Source organism: Oncorhynchus nerka, linkage group LG23, assembly GCF_034236695.1.
Source record: "Oncorhynchus nerka isolate Pitt River linkage group LG23, Oner_Uvic_2.0, whole genome shotgun sequence".
Lineage (NCBI taxonomy): Eukaryota > Metazoa > Chordata > Actinopteri > Salmoniformes > Salmonidae > Oncorhynchus > Oncorhynchus nerka.
Genome location: NC_088418.1, coordinates 39,505,817 through 39,530,355, shown reverse-complemented (window position 1 = coordinate 39,530,355; position 24,539 = coordinate 39,505,817). Strand labels below are relative to the sequence as shown.

The 24,539-nt window shown below is 42.2% G+C and overlaps 1 protein-coding gene and 1 long non-coding RNA gene across 2 annotated transcripts in view; both read left to right on the top strand.

Moving 5' to 3' along the window:
• Nucleotides 1-18,581, top strand: part of LOC115106821 (fibroin heavy chain-like) — a 38,672-nt gene extending 20,091 nt beyond the window's left edge. The window contains exons 8-26 of the mRNA XM_065008396.1: nt 1,012-1,206; nt 1,353-1,658; nt 1,844-1,924; nt 2,047-2,094; nt 2,235-2,297; nt 2,383-2,433; nt 5,345-5,407; nt 8,395-8,445; nt 8,706-9,080; nt 9,492-9,518; nt 12,063-12,473; nt 12,986-13,018; nt 13,148-13,495; nt 16,900-16,932; nt 17,055-17,363; nt 17,665-17,751; nt 17,906-17,935; nt 18,122-18,295; nt 18,493-18,581. Coding sequence (XP_064864468.1) covers nt 1,012-1,206; nt 1,353-1,658; nt 1,844-1,924; nt 2,047-2,094; nt 2,235-2,297; nt 2,383-2,433; nt 5,345-5,407; nt 8,395-8,445; nt 8,706-9,080; nt 9,492-9,518; nt 12,063-12,473; nt 12,986-13,018; nt 13,148-13,495; nt 16,900-16,932; nt 17,055-17,363; nt 17,665-17,751; nt 17,906-17,935; nt 18,122-18,295; nt 18,493-18,581 — 2,774 coding nt within the window. The remainder of the gene's footprint in view (nt 1-1,011; nt 1,207-1,352; nt 1,659-1,843; nt 1,925-2,046; nt 2,095-2,234; nt 2,298-2,382; nt 2,434-5,344; nt 5,408-8,394; nt 8,446-8,705; nt 9,081-9,491; nt 9,519-12,062; nt 12,474-12,985; nt 13,019-13,147; nt 13,496-16,899; nt 16,933-17,054; nt 17,364-17,664; nt 17,752-17,905; nt 17,936-18,121; nt 18,296-18,492) is intronic.
• A 133-nt stretch (nt 18,582-18,714) lies between these two features.
• On the top strand, nt 18,715-24,533 carry LOC135564023 (uncharacterized). The gene is made up of 7 exons (XR_010460768.1): nt 18,715-18,798; nt 18,992-19,096; nt 23,184-23,246; nt 23,427-23,501; nt 23,602-23,634; nt 24,370-24,390; nt 24,498-24,533. It is a non-coding gene; the product is annotated as an uncharacterized LOC135564023 (long non-coding RNA).
• Nucleotides 24,534-24,539: the final 6 nt, after the last annotated feature.

The following is a 24,539-nucleotide window of genomic DNA, read 5'->3' as shown; positions in this document are numbered from 1 at the left end:
AATTTATGTCCAGAATAATACAAAATGCTCTGAGACTGAGTTGACTTTGCAGTTAACATTTAATTGAGAAGGTTTTGGGGAAAGTATTTCTGTCAACCCACAAGATGGTTATCACATCAACTGGCTACACACGGAGTGATAGACAAATGCGCATACCATACAGACAGACAGGGGCAATATTGCTGGAAATTAATTGGCAGATATTTTCATAGGTTTGGCTTTTTAAGCCAATAGTGGCTAACCAGGGGTGGGATAACCTCAATGTTGCGTTGATTAGACAGTAGCTGGGAGCTTGCAGTCTCAGATACTTGTGTGATTTGTTTATGACAGTTTGCGATGGATTACATAAAAAATTGCATATACTTTTGGAATTGTTTGGTGAGCTACTCATAGGTGGGCTGCGAGCTACTGGAGACCCCTGCTTTAGACCCTGAGATAGAAAGTGTGCCACAGACCTGGGTTCAAACACTATTTGAAATACTTTAAAATCTAACGATGAAAAATGTTTTCCAGATTGTATCTTGTCGCTTTTTTTTTTTTAATTGCAATGCGAGTATTGGGTTCAAACTGAGACAACCTGGTTCAATTTGGGTACCGGGGTAAAACCAGTTCGGAAACACTGATGTAGTGTAATACACCTGGGAATTAGACTGCATGCTGTAATGTAACTGGCCAAAGGAGGGCAGTGCTTCATACTCCAGGGCTTGGAGCAGGGCTTGGATTTAAATCAAGCACTAAACCCTTATATACCCAGTGTGTTCTTAGAACATTAATCTCAGTGTTCTATTTTGGAGTGTTATTTAAAATGTCTTTTACATTAACCTCACAAAAATGTGCCCACAATGCAAGGATGCCATCATGTGTTGGATTCATATAAAACATAATTCCTCCTGTGTTCCCATCAGGGTATGGAGGCCTCGGAGCAGGGTGAGGCCACGATTTAATGATGACGTCATGTGTTGGATTCATGTAACACATCAAAACATCATGTCTATACTGTGTTCCCATCAGGGTTTGGAGGCCTCGGAGCTGGGGGACTGGGATCCAGAGGTACAGGTCAGGGGGCTGGAGGACTTGGAGCAGGCCAAGGTCTTGGAGCCAGCCAAGGAGATGGATACAGACCTGGAGGAGGCTACGGTGGTGCTGCTGGTGGTCTGTACCCTGGAGCTGGAGGGGCGGGGGCAGGCCAGAAACCTCCCAAAACAGGTACAGGCTCCAGGAGGATGGGGCTAGGGGTGGAATGACCAGAGCCATATGTCACAGGTATACAGAGTTTGGTCAGCTCTTTATGGCCACCTGGCTATTGCCTGATTGTTCTGTGCATTTCTCTCACCCTTTTTCATTTGCATTAGGAGCAGGAAGCACACTAGGAGGAGATGGATATGGGCCTGGTGGTGCTGGTGGATATGGGCCTGGTGGCGCAGGTGGACATTGGCCTGGTGGCGTAGGTGGACATGGGCCTGGTGGCGTAGGTGGACATGGGCCTGGTGGCGCAGGAACTGGGCCTGGTGGCACAGGAACTGGGCCTGGTGGCGCAGGAACGGGACCTAGTGGCACAGGTGGATATGGTCCTGGTGGCGCAGGAACTGGGCCTAGTGGCACAGGTGGAGTTGGCCTTGGTGGTTTTGGGCCTGGTGGCGCAGCAGTACCAGCTGGAGGTTAGTAAGGGTTTATCAAACCCGAGAACTACGACATTCACAGAGAACATGCAAAAAAACAGAGCAAGACTGAACACTATTTCATTGTGTAAAGTATATATATTAGACTGAGTTGGAAATGAAGGGAGAAGATATGCAGTACAATACACCTCATTAAGATGAATATATACATCATATTGTTGCAGCACCAGTACTTCCACAGACTGGAGTCCCTGGGGGTGGAGCTAGAGAGAAGAGCGGTTGGAAGGCCAACAAACAAGTGCCAGGTAAACTACAAGTCCCAGAGGCCAACTCCATATCTTACTGCAGTACAGATGTAAAGGTAGTAGTTTTATTTCAAAACACAGTAGTTTTGTTTTGTCATATATTCCTTACTTTATCAACACAGGTGTTGGAGTACCTGGACTTTATCAAGGTGGAATAGTGCCTAGTCAAGGTATGTCTGCCAAGATGTTCTGATTTGGTTGATATGTTGTGAGATTAGATGAGCTGAGATGCGTTACAATACTTTACATGTCTGCTTTTGCAAAACTTTGCTTTGGTGCTCTCTCATTTCTCCTCCATTATTGTGTTTAGGTTTCGGAGGGCGTGGGGTTCTACCAGGTGTTGCCACTGGATCCGGACTTGCTCCCCAGACAGGTGAGTCTGTCATCCACCTGTTGAACTACTGACCTTTGACCCCTAATTCTGCACCCTGTTGACCTTGGTCTCGTCTTTCCTACAGGGGCAGGTGTGCTGGGCCAGGGTGGAGTTGGAGCTGGCACTGGAGCTGGAGGTAAGGGTTTATCAAACAGAGAGGGACAACAGTGTTATAATTGATTTTATAAGACGTGAATATACAGTGAGCTCCAAGTATTGAAACAGTGACATTTTTTGTTGTTGTTTCGGCTCTGTACTCCAACACTTGAAATGATAGGAGGTTAACCTCTTAAAGGGCAGACTGTCAGGGCAGACTGTCAGCTTTAATTTGAGGGTATTTTCATCCATATCAGGTGAAATGTTTATAAATAACAGCACTTTTTGTACATCGCTCTCCCCATATTTTAGGGGACCAAAATTATTGGGACAAATTCACTTGCAGTGCATTTGGAAAGTATTCGGACCTCTTATCCATCTAAAATGGATTACGCAAAAAAAAATGTCCTCATCAATCTGCACACAACACACCATAATGACAAAGCGAAAAAAAATAATTGATTAAAAATCAAAAACAGAAATACATTATTTACTTAAGTATTCAGACCCTTTGCCATGTTACTCGAAATTGAGCTCAGGCGCATCCTGTTGCCATTGATCATCCTTGGGATGTTTCTACAACTTTATTGGACTCCATTTGTGGTAAATTCAATTGATTGGACATGATTTGGAAAGGCACACACCTGTATATATAAGGTCCCACAGTTGACAGTGCATGTCAGAGCAAAAACCAAGCCATGAGGTGGAAGGAGTTGTCCATAGAGCGCTGAGTCAGGATTGTGTCGAGGCACAGATCTGGAGAAGGGTACCAAAAAATGTCTGCAGCATTGAAGGTCCCCAAGACCACATTGGCCTCCATCATACCTAAATGGAAGAAGTTTGGAACCACCAAGACTCTTTCTGGAGCTGGCCACCCGGCCAAACTGAGCAACCGGGGGAGAAGGGCCTTGGTCAGGGAGGTGATCAAGAACCAGATGGTCACTCTGACTGAGCTCCAGAGTTCCTCTCTGGAGATGGGAGATCCTTCCAGAAGAACAGCCATATCTGCAGCACTCCACCAATCAGGCCGTTATGATAGAGTGGCCAGACGGAAGTCACTCCTCAGTAAACGGCACATGACAACCCACTTGGAGTTTGCCAAAAGGCACCTAAAGGACTCTCAGACCATGAGAAACAAGATTATCTGTTCTGATGAAACCAAGATTGAACTCTTTGTCATGAATGCCAAGTTTCACATCTGGGGGAAACCTGGCACTATCCCTATGGTGATGCATGGTGATGGCAGCATCATGCTGTGGGATGTCTTTCAGCGGCAGGGACTGGGAGACTAGTCGGGATCGAGGAAAAGATTAATGGAGCAAAGTATGGAGAGATCCTTGATGAAAACCTGCTCCAGAGTGCTCAGGACCTCAGATTGGGGCGAAGGTTCACCTTCCAACAGGACAAAGATCCTAAGCACACAGCCAAGACAATGCAGGAGTGGCTTCGGGACAAGTCTCTGAATGTCATTGAGTTGAGAAGACTCGAGGCTGTAATCGTTGCCATAGCTGCTTCAATAAAGTACTGAGTAAAAGGTCTGTGAATATTTCAAGCTTTTTTTAAAATAAATTTGCAAACATTTCTAAAAACCTGTTTTTGCTTGTCATTATGTGGTATTGTGTGTAGATTGATGAGGGGGAGAAACTATTTAATCAATTTTAGAATAAGGCTGTTAATGTAACAAAATGTGGAAAAAGTCAAGGGGACTGAATATTTTCCAAATGCATTGTATATGTGTATAAAAGTAGTAAAAACTTTTAGTTTTTGTTTGATACATTGATACATTTAGTTGTTTCAGATTATTTTCTGCCCAACAGAAATGTATGGTAAATAATGTATTGTAATTCTGAAGTCACTTGATTACGGATAGTCCTGATGAATTGTGAATAATGATGAGTGAGAAAGTTACAGATGCACAATTTCATACCCCCCCCAGCAATATAAAATGCTAATCTCCCTTGTTATTGTAATGGTGAGATGTTAGCATGTCTTGGGGGTATGATATTTTTGTGTCTAAACTTCTCACTATACATTATGTACCATTAATTTGTACACAAAATTTTGGGCACAAAATAATCTGAAACGCAACCAAAGCAAACAGCAAATGCGTCCAACAAATTTGTAAAGTCACAAACTTGATGTTGCGTGCTATGAATATGGGACCAAATACTTATTTTTTTACTACTTTAATACACATATAAGTGAATTTGTCCCCATAGTTTCTGTCCCCTGTACAAAAAGTGCAGTAATTTCTAAATGTTCCACCTGCTATGGATGAAAATACCCTCAAATTAAGATTGACAGTCTGAACCTTAAAATCATTGTATCATTTCAAATCGAAAGTGCTGGAGTACAATACTTTTGTAGCTCACTGTATGTACTCTATATAAACACTCACCTTGTGCATTAATATACAGGTAACTGGCAAAATAAAGGAAACCCTGAGTAAATGAGGGACACAAAGTATATTGAAAGCATGTGCTTCCACACAGGTGTGATTCCTGAGCTAATTAAGCAATTAACATCCCATCATGCGGAAGATCATTTATAAAAATTCCCAGTTGACCATTATTTTGTCTACCATGGCTAGAAGAGATTTTGAAAGAGGAGTCTCTAAGGAGCATAAGCGTGTGTGTGTCTCAGTTACCAGATCTCAACCCAATTGAGCACATATGGAAGATTCTGGAACGGCACCTGACACAGCGTTTTCAACCACCATCAACAAAACATAAAATTATGGAATTTCTCGTGAAAGAATGGTCACATCCCTCCAATAGAATTCAGACACTTGTAGAATCAAATCCAAGATGCATTGAAGTTGTTCTGGTAGCTCGTAGTGGCCCAACACCCTATTAAGACACTTTATGTTGGTGTTTCCTTTATTTTGGCAGTTACGTGTACATTAATATAGAAATAAATACATTGTACATAGTGTATATTTTTCTCCTCAGGTGGCCGAGGCAGTTTAAATGGAGTGTTCCGTGGATATCCCCTCATATCACCTAAATCTGGAGGTACTGGACACTCAGCCTGGTCTCATAAACTAGACATAGTAAACATAAATTCGGGACACTCAAATGTGTATGATATGTTATGTTTTGTATGAGACTTAATGAAAGTAGCATGATTGGTCGGAGTGGATGGGTGGGCATATAATGCGAACGTCTATCAACCCAAAAGTTGCAAGTTCAAATCTCTTTACGGACAACTTTAGCATTTTAGCTAATTAACAAGTTTTCAAATATTTAGCATGTTAGCTAACCCTTTTAGCTAACCCTAACCTTAACCCTTTTAGCTAACCCTAACCCTTTAACCTAACTCCTAAACTTTACCCTAACCCCTAGCCTAGTTAATGTTAGCCAGCTAGCTAATGTTAGCCACCTAGCACCTAGCTAGAATTCAAAACATATCATAAGTTTAGCAAATTCGTAACATATAGTATGTTTTAGAAATGTGTAAGATATTGTACAATTGCAGATTCATAATATATACACTGCTCAAAAAAATAAAGGGAACACTTAAACAACACAATGTAACTCCAAGTCAATCACACTTCTGTGAAATCAAACTGTCCACTTAGGAGGCACCACTGATTGACAATAAATGTCACATGCTGTTGTGCAAATGGAATAGACAACAGGTGGAAATTATAGGCAATTAGCAAGACACCCCCAATAAAGGAGTGGTTCTGCAGGTGGGGACCACAGACCACTTCTCAGTTCCTATGCTTCCTGGCTGATGTTTTGGTCACTTTTGAATGCTGGCGGTGCTTTCACTCTAGTGGTAGCATGAGACGGAGTCTACAACCCACACAAGTGGTTCAGGTAGTGCAGCTCATCCAGGATGGCACATCAATGCGAGCTGTGGCAAAAAGGTTTGCTGTGTCTGTCAGCGTAGTGTCCAGAGCATGGAGGCGCTACCAGGAGACAGGCCAGTACATCAGGAGACGTGGAGGAGGCCGTAGAAGGGCAACAACCCAGCAGCAGGACCGCTACCTCCGCCTTTGTGCAAGGAGGAGCAGGAGGAGCACTGCCAGAGCCCTGCAAAATGACCTCCAGCAGGCCACAAATGTGCATGTGTCTGCTCAAACGGTCAGAAACAGACTCCATGAGGGTAGTATGAGGGCCTGACGTCCACAGGTGGGGGTTGTGCTTACAGCCCAACACCGTGCAGGATGTTTTTCATTTGCCAGAGAACACCAAGATTGGCAAATTCGCCACTGGCGCCCTGTGCTCTTCACAGATGAAAGCAGGTTCACACTGAGCACGTGACAGACGTGACAGTCTGGAGACGCCGTGGAGAACATTCTGCTGCCTGCAACATCCTCCAGCATGTTTGGCGGTGGGTCAGTCATGGTGTGGGGTGGCATTTCTTTGGGGGGCGCACAGCCCTCCATGTGCTCGCCAGAGGTAGCCTGACTGCCATTAGGTACCGAGATGAGATCCTCAGACCCCTTGTGAGACCATATGCTGGTGCGGTTGGCCCTGGGTTCCTCCTAATGCAAGACAATGCTAGACCTCATGTGGCTGGGGTGTGTCAGCAGTTCTTGCAAGAGGAAGGCATTGATGCTATGGACTGGCCTGCCCGTTCCCCAGACCTGAATCCAATTGAGCACATCTGGGACATCATGTCTCGCTCCATCCACCAACGTCACGTTGCACCACAGACTGTCCAGGAGTTGGTGGATGCTTTAGTCCAGGTCTGAGAGGAGATCCCTCAGGAGACCATCCGCCACCTCATCAGGAGCATGCCCAGGCGTTGTAGGGAGGTCATACAGGCATGTGGAGGCAACACACACTACTGAGCCTCATTTTGACTTGTTTTAAGGACATTACATCAAAGTTGGATCAACCTGTAGTGTGGTTTTCCACTTTAATTTTGAGTGTGACTCCAAATCCAGATCTCCATGGGTTGATAAATTTGATTTCCATTGATAATTTTTGTGTGATTTTGTTGTCAGCACATTCAACTATGTAAAGAAAAATGTATTTAATAAGAATATTTCATTCATTCAGATCTGTTCCCTTTATTTTTTTGAGCAGTGTATTACGAATTGCAATTCGAAACATATCATATGATATGATGGACAACAACAAATTAATACATACCATAGTAAATGCAACATTGAACAATTCCAACAATTTTACAGAGTTACAGTTCATATAAAGAAATCAGTCGATTTAAATAAATTCATTAGGCCCTAATCTATGGCCTAACTGGGCAGGGGCGCAGCCATGGGAGCCAGGCCCACTCACTAGGCAGCCAGGCCCAGCCAATCAGAATGAGTTTTTCCCTACAAAACAGCTTTATTACAGACAGAAATACTCAGTTGGGTGGCTGGTCTTAGACAATGCCACAGGTGAAGAAGCCGGATGTGGAGATCCTGGGCTGGTGTGGTTACACGTAGTCTGCATTTGTGAGGCCGGTTGGACGTACTGCCAAATTCTGTAAAATTACGTTAGAGGTGGCTGATGATAGAGAAATTAACATTAAATTATCTGGCAAATGCTCTGGTGAATATTCGTGCAGTCAGCATGCCAATTGCATGCTTCCTCAAAATTTGTGACATTGGTGGCATTGTGTTGTGACAAAACTATACATTTTAGTGGCCTTCTATTGTCCCCAGCACAAGGTGCACCAATGTAATGATCATGCTGTTTAATCAGCTCCTTTATGTGCCACACCTGTCAGGTGGATGGAATTATCTTGGCAAAGGATCACTAACAGGGATGTAAACAAATTTAACAGAAATGAGCTTTTTGTGCAAATGAAACATTTCTGAGATATTTTATTTCAGCTCATGGAACATGGGACCAACACTTGACATTTTGTTCAGTATAAATTGAGTGTCCCGTATTTACGTACGAAATGCTCTGAGACCAGGTTGGGACACTATAAAACTACTTCAACAATCCACAATCCATATCTATTATCCTGCTATTTCTCTTCCTTTTCTTATTTCATTCTTCCTCTTTGTCCTCTTCTTCTCTTCCATTTTTAGGGGCTGGAGGCAAATCAGCTAATTCCCAGGCCAAGCTTGCTGCTAAATATGGTAAGACTGAATTAATAGTTCATCCTTTAGGAAAGTGGTAGTTGATAGGTTTACGGTAAGACTATATGAACTAGTCCTTAGGAAGATGGTAAGTGTACGTTTGGTGACATAACAGATTTTATTACCCAGGTATTGAATGATTCAGGTGTTTGTGGTCTGGGGGGATTCAGGTGTTTGGTGTGGAGAGGCTCAGGTGGCTATGTGTTTGGGGGTTCAGTGTGAATTAGAGTCAAAGATGAGAATTGTCTAACCCTGGCCAGCTGGAGCTGGAGGTGTACTTCGTCAAGGGGGCATGTCGGGAGCAGGAGGAGTACCTAGCGGTGTACCTGGAGCAGGTGGGGTCCCTGGTTATGGAGTTGGAGCTGGAGGTGTACTTCGTCAAGGGGGCATGTCGGGAGCAGGAGGAGTACCTAGCGGTGTACCTGGAGCTGGTGGTGTACCTGGTTACGGAGGTGGAGCAGGAGGCATACCTGGATTCGGAGGCGTACCTGGTTACGGGGGCGGAGCCGGGCCAGGAGGCGTACCTGGGGCAGGGGGCGTCCCTGGCTCAGGTGGGTATGGATACCCAGGGGGTTACCCAGGTGGAGGGCGGTACCCAGGGACTGGCCTAGGTGTAGGAGGTGCCTACCCCGGAGGTGAGTTAGAGACATAAAGGAAAAGAAAGGAGAATACTTGCTGCCAAGTTTTTAAATACTCCTAGCTGTTTTGATGTTGCAAAATTTTGACCATATTGACCTAAACATTGAATCTGGTCCTCAACTAACTCTAAGAGCATCTAAACAGTGTGTGGGGGCATTCTCCTATCTTTCCACATGATATCTTACATATCATACACGTGTAGAATGTGCTAGATCTGTGTACACTCACTCCTACCACCCAGCAGGTCCCTCCATCTGGCTACCTCCCATCCTACACTCTGCATGGCTACGCATTTGGCGTTTGAAATACAAAAGGAGTTCACTTAAATATTCTTATTTTTTGAAGGATAAGTTATTTCATCTGATGCCAATGCTAATTTTAGTTTCTTGCATCACTCTATTTTACAGGAGCTGGATCTAAGGCAGCCAAATATGGTGAGAGTTTGCTTCAAAACCAAGAGCACAACTAATCTTATTTACTAATCTTATTTAAGGTAACTGTCTGCATCCTATTCAGTTTTGGGTAAGCTACTCTGAAAATATAGTTTACCAAGCTACCAATTACTTCACACTGGAAGACGTTAAGCTACACTAAAGCTACCCTTAAGAAACGTATAGTTTACTTAGCTAAAATAATTTGGAAAAGTAGTTCACGACATCCAAACTACTTTGGGAAAAATGATCATATCTAAATCTGAAATGTCAGACTACAAATTGCAAGAATAGTCTATTAAACGCAAACTTACCCATATTATTATTATTACTACTTTTATTATTATATATACAGTTGAAGTTGGAAGTTTACATACACCTTAGCCAAATACATTTAAACTCAGTTTTTCACAATTCCTGCCATTTAATCCTAGGACAAATTCCCTACATAAGGTCAGTTAGGATCACCACTTTATTTTAAGAATGTGAAATGTCAGAATAATAGTAGAGAGAAATATTTATTTCAGCTTTTATTTCTTTCATCACATTCCCAGTGGGTCAGAAGTTTACATACACTCAATTAGTATTTTGTCGCATTGCCTTTAAATTGTTTAACTTGGGTCAAACGTTTCGGGTAGCCGTCCACAAGCTTCCTACAATAAGTTGGGTGAATTCTGGCCCATTCCTCCTTACAGAACTGGTGTAACTGAGTCAAGCTTGTAGGCTTCCTTGCTCACACACGCTTTTCCAGTTCTGCACACTCATTTTCTGTAGGATTGAGGTCAGGGCTTTGTGATGGCCACTCCAATTCCTTGACTTTGTTGTCCTTAAGCCATTTTGCCACAACTTTTAAAGTATTCTTGGTGTCAATGTCCATTTGGAAGACCCATTTGAGACCAAGCTTTAACTTCCCGACTGATGTCTTGAGATGTTGCTTCAATATATCCACATCATTTTCCTACCTCTGTCACGCGGGACTAAGTGGGTGAAGGAATCAGGCGCAGAGAGTTCCACCGGGGAAAAGTGCTCTTTAATACGGCACCCAAAAATGACAAGCCCAATAACACAGGGCGCGGACAACAAAGTGACTACCCAAAAACACAGGGTGCCAAGTCCAGAAAATATAACCACCTCTACCTAAAACGCACACATGTAACATAAAGACAATCCCGCACAAAACAAGGGCGGGTACACGTACTTAAAATAGGGAAGCTCATTAAGCCATACAACAGAACACAGGTGAAACTAATAAGACAAAACAAACAGACAAACGAAAAAGGGATCGGTGGCGGCTAATAGGACGGTGACGACGAGGCAAGGGAGCCAACTTCGGCGGAAGTCGTGACAACCTCATGATGACATCTATTTTGTGAAGTGCCCCAGTCCCTCCTGCAGCTAAGCACCCCCACGACATGATGCTGCCACCACCGTGCTTCACGGTTGGGATGGTGTTCTCTGGCTTGCAAGCATCCCGCTTTTTCCTCCAAACATAAGGATGGTCATTAAGGCCAAACGGTTCTATTTTTGTTTCATCAGACCAGAGGACATTTCTCCAAAAAATACGATCTTTGTCCCCATTTGCAGTTGCAAACCGTAGTCTGGCTTTTTTATGGTGGTTTTGGAGCAGTGGCTTATGTCGATATAGAACTTGTTTTACTGTGGATATAGATACTTTTGTACTTGTCTCCTTCAGCATCTTAACAAGGTCCTTTGCTGTTGTTCTGGGATTGATTTGACCTTTTCGCACCAAAGTACGTTCATCTCTAGGAGACAGAATGCGTCTCCTTCCTGAGTGGTATGACGGCTGCGTGGTCCCAGGGTGTTTATACTTGCGAACTATTGTTTGTACAGATGAACGGGGTACCTTCAGGCATTTGGAAATTGCTCCCAAGAATGAACCATACTTGTGGAGGTCTACAATTATTTTATCTGAGGTCTTGGCTGATTTCTTTTTATTTTCGCATGATGTCAAGCAAAGAGGCACTGAGTTTGAAGGTAGGCCTTGAAATACATTCACAGGTACACCTCCAATTGACTCAAAAGATGTCAATTATCCTATCAGAAGCTTCTAAAGCCATGACATAATTTTCTGGAATTTTCCAGGCTGTTTGTAGGCGCAGTCAACTTAGTGTATGTAAACTTCTGACCCACTGGAATTGTGATACAGTGAATTATAAGTGAAATAATATGTCTGTAAACAATTGTTGGAAAAATTACTTGTGTCATGCACAAAGTAGATGTCCTAACCGACTTTGTAAACTTCTGACTTCAACTGTATAATATATATATACAGTATATATATAATAAGTGTGTAGTTGGGTACACCACTGCATGGCAAAAAAAAGTGAAAACAATACCTAGACTTGAATTTTGTTGAACTACCACCAAGCTACTACAAAGTGGAATTAAATAACTAGTTGAACTACCACCAAGCTACTGCAAAATTACTAGTTGAACTACATGTAGTTCACTACTCCCCAACACTGGTCCTCTAATTGTTGAGGTATAAGCACTCTTCATACAAGACCATTGCCTCCCTTTCTCCAGGTCAGGGTGGAGCAGGCACTGGAGCTGGTGGTGGGCTCAGCCAGGGAGTGCCTGCATCTGGGATTGGAACCGGAAGACTGCCTGGTGGGGCTGGAGGGGAACCAGGAGGCGGTTACAGGCCTGGCGGTAGCTTCGGTCCTGGAGGTGGAGTTGGACCAGGGGGGGCCAGTTATGGACCAGGTGGGGCCGGCTATGGACCAGGTGGAGCTGGACCTGGTGGCTATGGACCAGGTAGTGCTGGAAGTTATGGAACAGGTGGAGGGGTTGGACCAGGTGGTGCCGGGGAAGGACATGGTGGAGCTGGCTATGGACCAGGTGGAGGAGTTGGTGGAGTGCCTGGTGGTGGACACAGACCCGGAGGTGGTTTACCTGGTAGTGGTGCTGGTTACGGACCTGGTGCTGGTGTTGGAGGTACATTAAACCAGTGGGTCAAAAAATCTAATATGATTTGTCACATTCTTTGTAAACAGGTGTTGGCTAACAATGAAATGCTTAATTACAGGCCCTTCGCAATAATGCAGAGAGAAAAATAGAAAAATAATAACACAAGGAATAAATACACAATGAGTAACAATAACTTGGCTATATAGACGGGGTACCAATACCAAGTCGATGTGCAGGGGTTCGAGGTAAATGAGGTAGATATATTTATTTAACTTTATTTCAACAGGGAAGTCATATTGATACTAAAGTCTATTTTACAAATGAGCCCTGCACCATACAAAACAAGTGTATCAATAGACAAGTATAGATAAACATAAATATACACATTAAATAGACATTCAGTCAAAGAACCAGGTGAAGCTGGGGAAGGACAAGGAACTGGAGCTGGAGGCATAATTGTATTCCTGTTCAGTGACAAGAATAATCTGTAAAAGAGAAAACAGGATGTGTATTTAATTCATAAATGTCCTCCTTTACAGGATATGATGCAAATGCCAAAGCTCGTAAATATGGTGAGTAAATCCAATATCCTTGTCTTTTGTAAAGTTGAAAGTTCCGTTTTGAAATATTTATTTGTATGCATACTGTACCAGCTGGTATAATACTTTAATAGAGAGGTAAATCAATGTCTCCACTGACAGGTATGCTAAGTGGTGTCCTTGGGACCCCAGGAGGAGGACAGGCAGCCAGCCTGGGAGGAGTACCAGGAGGGGGAGCAGGGACTGGAGTAGGCCAGGGTGGAGTGCCTGGATCTGGGCTTGGTGGTGGTGGAGGTGTCCCTGGTGGTTATGGTCCTGGAGCTGGATTTGGACCTGGCCGTGGAACCGGTGGTGGTTATGGACCAGGAGTGGGTGCTGGGACTGGACTTGGCCAGGGAGCAGGGCCTGGAGCTGGGCTTGGTGCTGGTGGAGTGCCTGGTGGTGGATACACACCCGGAGGTGGTTTACCTGGTAGTGGTGCTGGTTACGGACCTGGTGCTGGTGTTGGAGGTACATTAAACCAGTGGGTCAAAAAATCGAATATGATTTGTCACATTCTTCGTAAACAGGTGTAGGCTAAAAATGAAATGCTTAATTACAGGCCCTTACCAATAATGCAGAGAGAAAAACAGAAAAATAATAACAAGTTATTTATTGCAAGTTATTTAACCCTGTGAACGGGGTTGATAACTTGTAGTTATAAATCGTAACAGTAAAGATAGGTAAGTTGGAAGCTTGTTGAGCAGGGATTTATAAACAAAAAGAGCATAATGATGTGATCTACTGTACGTGACTTTCACCTTTAACCGTCCAGCCAACCTTTGGTAAAGAATGCAGTGATCAGTAATACAACTGCCTACTGTGATAAAACGAAGGGTACATCAAAGGGTTTAAGAGTAGTGGCAGCTGCACTTTGATAAATAGTATCACCATAATCAAGAACAGCTAGAAAGGTTGACAGCACAATCTGCTTCCTACTGACTAGAGAGATGCAAGATCTGTTTCTGTAAAAAAGCCCACTTTTAATCTTAGCTTCTCATTCATATGTTTTTTAAAATGTTAAATCAAGGTATTTGTATGCAGGGACTTGTTCTATTTATAGAACCATCCGATGATGAATGAAGATGTAATCCAGCAGAGACAATTTTAGGAGAACTTAATTATTAAGCACGAGTTTTAAAATCAGGAAGGGCTTCCTGTACAGCTATAAAATCTAACTGTAGCCTTGTCACAGCCAGGTCAGCAGTCGGGGAAATTGCGTACATAGTAGTATATACAGCATATTGATGAAATGTTTTTTTTTTAAATTGACCGATTGACCAATTGCATTCATAAAAATTTTGAAAAGAACAGCTCCTGGTATCTACTTCTGCGGAACACCTTTATTTTCAAGACATTTGGACTTCAATCAATCAAGATGGCCTGAGTTCTGTCACTGAGTTAATCATGAAACCATGGGCAGGCATCAGAGCCCAGGCCAATCTAGGACAATTTATTCATTAAAATAGCATGATCAACAGTATCAAAAGCTTTTGACAGGTCCACAAACAAAGCAGCACCTTTCATTTTAGAAAAAGCATTGACAATATCATTAACAACTAATGTGTTTTTTGTGATAGTGCAGTGCCCTGGCCTAAATCCAGATGGATTTATATTCAAAATACCATTCACAGATATAAAATAGTGAAGTTGATTATTTACCAAATATTTGAAAATCTTAGCGAGACATGGAAGCCTGGAGATGGGACGATAATGATCAAGTTCACGATGTCAACCACTTTGAAGATTCTATTTTTTTATTATTATGAAACAAATAAGAAATAAGACAAAAAAACTGAAAACTTGAGCGTGCATAACTATTCACCCCCCAAAGTCAAGACTTTGTAGAGCCACCTTTTGCAGCAATTACAGCTGCAAGTCTCTTGGGGTATGTCTCTATAAGCTTGGCACATCTAGCCACTTGGATTTTTGCCCATTCTTCAAGGCAAAACTGCTCCAGCTCCTTCAAATTGGATGGGTTCCGCTGGTGTACAGCAATCTTTAAGTCATACCACAGATTCTCAATTGGATTGAGGTCTGGGCTTTGACTAGGCCATTCCAAGACATTTAAATGTTTCACCTCAAACCACTTGAGTGTTGCTTTAGCAGTATGCTTAGGGTCATTGTCCAGCTGGAAGGTGACCAGTTTCCCTGTCCCTGTGGACGAAAATGCTGCCACCACCATGCTTCACTGTGTGGATATTTTGTTATAACTCAACCCTGATCTGTACTTCTCCACAACTTTGTCCCTGATCTGTTTGGAGAGCTACTTGGTCTTCATGGTGCCGATTACTTGGTGGTGCCCCTTGCTTATTGCTGTTGCAGACTCTGGGGCCTTTTAGAACAGGTGTATATATACTGACATCATGTGACACTTAGATTGCAGACAGGTGGACTTTATTTAACTAATTATGTGACTTCTGAAGGTAATTGGTTGCACCAGATCTTATTTAGGGGCTTCATAGCAAAGGGGGTGAATACATATGCACGCACCACTTTTCAGTTATTTCTTTCTTTCTTTCTTTGCACAAGTCATTTTTTTCACTTCTCCAATTTAGAATATTTTGTGTATGTCCATTACATGAAATCCAAATAAAAATAAATTTAAATTACAGGTTGTAATGCAACAAAATAGGAAAAACACCAAGGGGGATGAATACTGTCGTGGTAATTTCTTGTATTACTAAATGAGGAGAGTTACAAACCACACACCAGTTAGAGTTGTACTTAAACTTAATATTTGAATAATATGACCTTCACCATAGCCCTGTGACTCTCACATCAATTCAGTGTCTATAAATGAATTCTGAGAGTGCTTACAAAATAATATTTCATATTTTATAGCCAAGATACACCCCTCTCAACTCACAATGACGAACCACAGATCTTAGGAACTTCACAAAGGGCTTTTTACTTGAAAGAGGAGTATCCCATAGCCAGATAGCATTAACTATAAATTATCGTTCAGTTTGGTCTCTTAGACGAGGTTCTACTTCTCGTTCTTGGTACTTCATATTACCAAAACATTACCTCATCCAATGGCATATATCAATTGTCAATTCTAGATACTCCCATCTCAAATACACCCCCTCCTGGACAAGCTCACGGAGGAGAGTGAGCCTCCAGGTCATATACTAGGTCAAGAGAAGGGCAACATCAGAGGGGACATACAATGGTTCCAGACACTGCCATACTCCTCCCCCAATGGGAAAAGAGAGGGAGTGACTGGAGTACAGACATTATGGAGCCCTTCACATGGTTTCACAGATATATTCGTTATGAAGAGGTTAGTTCAAACCTGACTTCTCCCTTTCTGATATTCTGCCTATTACCAGACATGTAAAAGACAAGCCTGACCTCTCCCCTCTCTGGGCCCCAAGTGACTTTTCCCTAGAGGAGAGGAAAATGCAACTGCCAACAGTATAGTCCAAAAGAAGACATTCTAATGACAAGTATAAAGTAAATAAAACATCTTATTTATCTATGTTACCTAACTAATTCTGATTCAGCTACAACAATACTTTTGCAAGGCACTGTATAGGTAGAGGTAAAGTGACGAGGCAACAGGATAGATAATAAGCAGCAGCAGCTGCATGTGATGAGAGTTATTGCAAAAAGGGTCAATGCAGATAGTCCGGGTAGCTAATTGGTTAACTATTTAGCAGTCTTTTGGCTAGAAGCTGTTCAGAGTAATGTTGGTTCCAGACTTGGTGCATCGTTACCGTTTGTCGTGCGGTAGCAGAGAGAACAGTCTATGACTTGGGTAGCTGGACTCTTCAAATATTTTTAGGGCCTTCCTCTGACACTGCCTGGTATAGAACCAACGAAGTGTCTCCCATCATTTAAATGTCTCCCATCATGTGCTCTGTCTCCAGGATATCCTGCTGGGGCTAAGTCTCTGAAATACGGTAATCATTATTTTCTCTCTGTGGAGAGTATTTATGTTAAAATCCTTGAAACAAAACAATATGGCTGCCATATTTATGTTGTCTAACCCTAACCTTTGACCCCTCCCGTGTTGTCCTGCCAGGTCCAGGAGGAGGTGGAGGAGCTCCGGGTGGAGGCCTTGGTGGGCGATTCGGTGCCCCGGGAGGAGGTCTGCCAGGAGGAGGCTACGGACCAGGGGCCGGAGGCGCCTTAGGAGCAGGAGAAGCAGGAGCAGGAGGAAGAGTGCCTGGGGGTGGATACGGGACCGGAGCTGGGCCTGGTGCAGGGTATGGAGCAGGAACAGGGCCTGGAGCTGGGTACGGTCAGGGAGCAGGAGGAGTCCCTGGAGGAGGCTATGAAGCTAGGGCAAGAGCAGGAGGACTACCTGGGGCCGGATATGGACCTGGAAGAGGTTAGTCAACAGCAGAGCCAGGGGTTCCCTAGGACAGGTTGGGATATAGGGGCTATTTACAAAGCAACGTTCCTTGTTTGTTGAGAATATGTTCTTAACGATTTACCTGGTTAAATAAAGGAAACTAATAATAGTTGTACTTGGGGGGATTATTTGATTGGGAATCCTTGTTGTGTATTCCATGGAAAACATTGTTTGTTGGGCTTCAAGCTTCCTACTAAATGGCATTGGTTGGGCAGTTTTTTTCTGTTGGTTTTGAGTTCAACATTCTGTAGTGAAAAGAGTCGCTATGATTCTACAGGATATGGAGCCGGATCAAAAGCTGCTAAATATGGACAAGTTGCTGGTGGGGCCGGTGGGGCCCTCGGAGGAGGAGCTGGACAAGGATGTGAGTTTATTTGTCTTGTCAGTCTGGTCGTACGTTGTTCAAGGAAACCAATATGGTAATTTGGGTGAACTATCCCTTTAAGGGAATATAAAGTTGAATCGATGTCCAGAAAATGTCTAACTTTGATCTGGGGGATTACCTCTTACTTCCATAGTCGGAGGGGTACCAGGTGGCTATGGACCAGGTGAGAAAATATTGCCTATTATTTAGCACCAATGTCGACTTTGCCTCTCAAAGCTACTTACTGCACTACCACAATTTAAGTAACAGCTGAAAATTGTACATATAATCACACTGCAACACCACATTCTAGCTAAACAGATGATACAATATCATCACATCCCTATATTAACACACTCTGTATACAAAGGTGGCTTCGGAGCCGGACCAGGTGGCTATGGAGCCGGACCAGGTGGCTTTGGAGCCGGACCAGGTGGCTTTGGAGCCGGACCAGGTGGCTTTGGAGCCGGGGGCGGAGCAGGATCAGGAGGGGTGCCAGGTGGGCTTCCAGGAGGGTACAGCGGTTCTCCCTGGGGGAAAAGGGGTAAGTGTGAGGAGAGCTGAGAGAGTGGAGAGGATATAGATGGGTTAGTTTGGGTCATTTCACTGACCTTTACTTTACATAGAAGACAAGTTGGTAAGTACATGAAATGTACAGAGAAAGACCAATGGGTAAGTGTATTGTATCAGTATGTTCTGATGTCTGACACTGGTCTCTGTGTGTTTGGTTGGGATCTGCAGGCTATGGTACTGGATCTGGATTTAAGGCAGACAAATACGGTGAGAATGGGTTTTGTTTTCCAGAATACTGCACTGTTGCATTCAAGTGAAGCCGTTCCCAGAGCTAAACAGGCACCCATTACCCATACTATACCTTGCTGTTGCATTTCCCATCATCTCTCAGATGGAAAGATGCAGACATATGAACTGCCTTGATGTTTATTTTTCTAGGACCAGGTGGGGCAGGAGGGGCCCTTGGTGCTGGGGCAGCTGGAGGTGCAGGGGCTGGGACAGGGGCTGGGACCGGAGCTGGGACAGGTGCTGGAGGTAAGGTCAAGTTGGTACTGTTAGGGATAGAGTCTAGGAAGGGACAGAGCTTATGGTTTATCTGTTTTGCAGGTGCGCCTAGTGGAGCCGGAAGCTAACCTGATAAATACAATGAGGGTCCATCCTTTGTTATCCGGTCTAATGATGACGAGGAGGAGGATGTTGAGGATGACTTATTTAAATTTTTACTTAGGAGGTGCAGGACCTACACCTGGCCCTGGCACAAGAGCAGGAGGAGATGGCACTGTGACAGGAGCAGGAGGAGACAGGACAGGCGCAGGAGGAGCAGGCACAGGAGGTAGCTTACATAATCAGCGTTATTGGTCAAAGTTTGAGTTAACTTCACCTCAATTCTTTATGGGTCAAAGTTTGAGTCGACTTCATTTCAATTCATTTCAACTGAATAATCCTGTTTGAACTGGTTCTGGCATCTATTCATCTCTCTTTACCTGCTGCAAGCCCTTACAGAAAAAAAACAGGCTTCTGGCAAACAGTTGTGGCAATAATATTTTCACTAAACTGTTGTGCCAAATTTGCGACGACGTGAACATCTGGCAAACAATTCTGGGAAACTTGTGGAGAACACGGTTTGTTGCAAATTTGTTTCAAACTCATTCTGAATATGCAAATTAGATGATGTTTTTGATTACTTCACATTGAAATGTCTTATTTACATAAAACCAATCACACATAGCTTAAAATGAACTTGTTTTTCATAGAGTAAACTAAACAACGTATCAATGTATTGAATGTCTTAACATATACAAATAAATCCAATCAAATTCTTATCTATCCTACAATTAAAACATAATGCCAAGTGTTACAATATTAACCTTGAAATCATCAGCATGCTAATGAAAAAAAGAGCAAAGACCGAATATTTCCCAAATAAATTGTTTATTTAATGCTTTCACATTGCTACAACATTAACATGAGAGAAATGTGAACACTATAGGGATGTTAGCCTTAGGACAGTATATAACTGAGCAATGAGCTTTCAACCAATGGGTTTAAAATATAATAAATAATTTAAACAATTAAAATAACAAAATCAAACCCAGGTCAGAACTATTGCATTTTTTGAGTAAACTTTGGAGTCCTTCATCCAAAGCTTGTTGAATGCATGCACTGGAATAATCAGAGAACACAAAACAAAAACAAAATGAAGATAGAAAACCTAAACCTAGTACCTAAACATTTAATATTTGTGCATCTTAAGAGGTAGACTCACCAACTAATGGGTGGGTTAGGCTTAGGGAAAACTGGTTGAGCTGTAACAAAGTTGCCTTGATGTTGCTTTTCTTCTAACTAAAACAGATATTCTATATATTTTTCAGCAAGGAAACAATGTTTCTGCCTTGTATAAATTCTATATAGACAAACGATGTAGCTAGCATAAAGTGGGACTTAGGCCTACTAAATCTTAAATGTGTGGCTAAATTGTTCCTATACAAGATTTTTCTCCAGCCAAGCCTCAACACAATTGATTCAAACGAATTACCTAATTACGATCTTCAATCTAGACTGCATTCGGACATCATGATGAAAAGCCAGATGTCTACTAGCTGTCTCTTATTCCTGATTTGGGTTTATAAGGCTTGTGTGGAAGAAAAGCAACATAAAATTGAGTTATGCCTAATATGGCTATTTATATTATTTTTCCAAAATTAATTATATTTGAGTTACATCAAGGTAATGCATGCAAGAAGTATTGATTTGGTGCACACATATTTCGCTTTCCTCCGTTTGAAACCTTCAATCTGTCTTTTTGCCTGGTAACTGATTGCTTCTAGAAAGAGAGAGAGCTCCTAGTATAAAGTAATGAAAGATCCAATTGTTACAAAGAATGAATGAGTTGGCGTTTGAGAACAATACATGCATTTTCTTACCTTATCAAGCTTGAAGACGATACACATATTTATCCATTTTAAAAAAGTCTTAGTGTACCACAAAAATCTTTCCAGGGTGTTGATGCAGCCTCTTCCAACACCATGAGTAGGGAAAAAAGGGTATCCAATCCGCAAAAGATGTCAACTCAAATAGTTGCTACCTTAGTTGTTGTGCTAGCTAATATATTATTTTTTTTAAATTAACAACAAATCAATACATAAAGCACATGAGGGAACACAAGCATACATAGATTACAAACAATGGACAATCGAGCTAGGGGGTACAATATCACATTACAATTACACAAGGACCTTAAGGGACATGCATATACTTCCAATTCTAACAGCTTTTTCGTTAGTAGAGCATTTAACCGTCTTCAAATACAGTTCAATTTATTTTTGTAGGGTACGAAAATGTGGTTTTCTGTTTGTAAATTTACATTTGTGTATATGGCCAAAAGAATAATGAAATTAATTACATATAAATGATTCCGCTTATTTCTATTGTATGTAAAGGATCCAAACAGTACATCTCTCCACAATAGTGTAAAATCTTCATAAATGTGTTCAATTATAAGCCTACTGATTGATGTCTTGCCACAGTTTTCTTACATGCATACAATGCCAAAAAATATGCATTGTGCTAGCTAATAAACATGCTAACGTTACTGAACAGTGACGCTACCATATTGACATGTATATTGGTATTTAAAGACAGCAACGTCTTCATCTAAAAATATGTCTTTAAGATATCAATCGAATCATTAGTTAGCTAGTTAAATATAGCCAACTTTAGCAAGCTAAGCTAGCTAGCTAAGCGCTAGCCATTAGCTACCTACCCAGTAACAAAATGTGCTTCCCTCTATACCATAAAAACATGACAATGCTAACCAGGCATCAAATACCTAGCGAGTTTTAGGTTTATTAGGACAATTTATTAACAAGTTATCAGATACAACTTTGGTATAAAGCTAGTTTACTAGGTTTCCAATTCCAATATATTTTTCTTCTATGGTTCTAAATATGGCTGCCACAAGTATTTCGGCAGAAAAAAAAACTCTGGTGAACTGTTTGCCCTTAAACATTTGCATATTTCTAGCAACATTTTTTGGCACACTATTTACAGTGAACAAAAATATAAACGTAAATGTAAAATATTGGTCCAATGTTTCATCAGCTAAAATTTTTAAGATCACAGAAATTTTCCAGATGCACAAAAAGCTTATTTCTTTCAGATGTTGTGCACAAATTTGTTTACATCCCTGTTAGTGAGCATTTCTCATTTGCCAAGATAATCCACCCATCTGACAGATGTGGTATATCAAGAAGCTGATTAAACACCATGATTATTACACAGGTGCACCTTCTGCTGGGGACACAACACAATGCTACAGATGTCTCAAGTTTTGAGAGAGCGTGCAATTGGCATGCTGACTACAGGAATATCCACCATAGCTGTTTCCAGAAAATGTCATGTTCATTTCTCTATCATAAGCCGTCTCAATGTTGTTTTAGAAAATTTGGCAGTATATCCAACCAGCCTCACATCCGCAGAACACGTGTATGGCATCGTGTAGGAGAGCGGTTTTCTTATATCCACCACGTTGGGAACAGAGTGGCCCATGGTGGCGGATGGGGTTATGGTATGGGCAGGCATAAGCTATGGACAATGAACACAATTGTATTTGATCTAATACTTGGTAAAGTCAAAGTACCATTTGGGATGTTACCTAGGTTTATGTGGACAGAGGTAACAGTATTGGAGGTATTCTGGATGGTGCCTCCATGGAATTTAGATATTTACATTTGGTCTGTTGGAGCATGTTTTCATTAACAGTTACAGTAAATACGTGGTTACACATGCCATAACTTTGCAATGGATGTTTAAATAATATCTAGGATGTCCAATATAAACACTTTTCTCCCTTTTTGTTTGCTATGTCACACTGGAATGTCACTGCATGTGTCATATTCATTCCATTAATATTTGAAACTTTCCCAGTTTTCATAGTACAGGTAACTGCCAAAATAATAAAAAACCCTTGAGTAAATGAGGAATGCAAGTATTCCACACAGGTGTGGTTCTTGAGTCAATTCAGCAATGAGCATCCCATCATATATAAAAATGCTGTGTAGGCTATTATTTTGGCTACCATGGCTATACCCCCATAGGATGACAATGCCCCCATTCACAGGGCATGATTAGTCACTAAATGATTTGATGAGCATCAAAACGATGTAAACCATATGTCTCAGTCACCAGACCTCAACCCAATTAAACACTTATGGGAGATTCTAGAGTCAGTTTTCCAACACCATCAACAAAATTATGGAATTTCTCATGGAAGAATGGTGTTGAATCCCTCCAATAGAGTTCCAGACACTAATCTATGCCAAAGTGCATTGAAGCTGTTCTGGCCCAACGCCCTATTAATACACTTTATGTTGGTGTTTCCTCTATTTTGGTAGTTACCTGTTGTTACTTTGTTCCACCAGGTGAGCCTGGTGGTGCCGGTGGGGTTCTAGAAGGATCTGGAAGTTCTGGTGGCCCAGGAGATGGTGGGTGTGGTGGGTTAGGCCAAATCCTATTGCTGAAACCATTCTAACAATTTCTGGCCAATCAAGATTTAGCCATTGACTTCAATGAGTGCAACAGTGGTTTTAGAGAAGAAGCCATAAACTAAGGTGATGTTTTTGACATGATATAATTCTTATAACACCTTTATCATCTCATGACAGGCACTGGCGTCACAGCTGGTGCTGTTGGAGGAGGGGTGGGAGACACAGGAATCCCTAGCATTGGAGGAAAACCAGGTATTTCTGATAACTACCTGATCAAACATCCCTAGTTCCAGTCTTGGGCTTTAGTTGTATGTGTGAACACATGCATTTCTCTTTCTTTTCTGTTTAATAGATCAATCGGGACTCGGGGGGACAGCAATCCCAGGTGTGTTCATCTGATCTTTTAGAGAGAATGTAATAGGTCTCTTCTGCATCTGTTAATGAGCACTGTTTGTGTTAAAGTTACCTTTGCTTCATCCTCAACATCACTGCATCCTCTCTGCAACCTCATTGGCAGTGCTGTGTGCGCAAAGTACCAGTAGTTGGTTTTTGTCTGGCTTCATGTGCACACATATGATACCAGACATGCTGTAGAACACAAAAGGGATGCGTGCCAAATGGCTCCCTATTCCCTGTATAGTGCAATACTTTTGATCAGGGCCCGACAAGGGCTCTGGTCAAAGTAGTGCCTGGTCAAAAGTAGTGAATTATGTTGGGAATAGGGTGCGGAAAGCACACAAAGTATTCTGGTATCATATGTGTGCACATGACGCCAGACAAAAACCAACTACTGGTACTTTGCACACACAGCACTGCCAATGAGATTGCAGAGAGGATGCAGTGATGTTGAGGATGAGGACCATAGTCATTGTTCTCTGTTGTCTCTTTTGGCAACAGGCATCGCTATTATCATTAGTGACACAGCCCCTGATTCACCCAGTAAGGCAATATATGCATCTCGCTCTCACCCTTTCTCACCTCTCTTCGCTTCCAACTCTGAGTTTCTCACACATCAGCTCTCAACCCTTTTCATGCTAACTTTTATCACTATTATGTAACAGATGTACAGTACATAGTATTGTTTCACTTCTAAAATGTCTGTTTCCATTTGGTTCCGTAGGTGGAATTGCAGTGCCAGAAAGTAAGTGATTTAAGAATGACGTTATCTAGACGTATGATATACTAATCCTGAATTCAATAAGGTGTGGTTTCATTGGCCAACATCTGAAATTCTTGTGTCTTATACAGCTGGGGCTGGAGTTGTTCAACCCAGTGGTGAGTCTGTGGTGC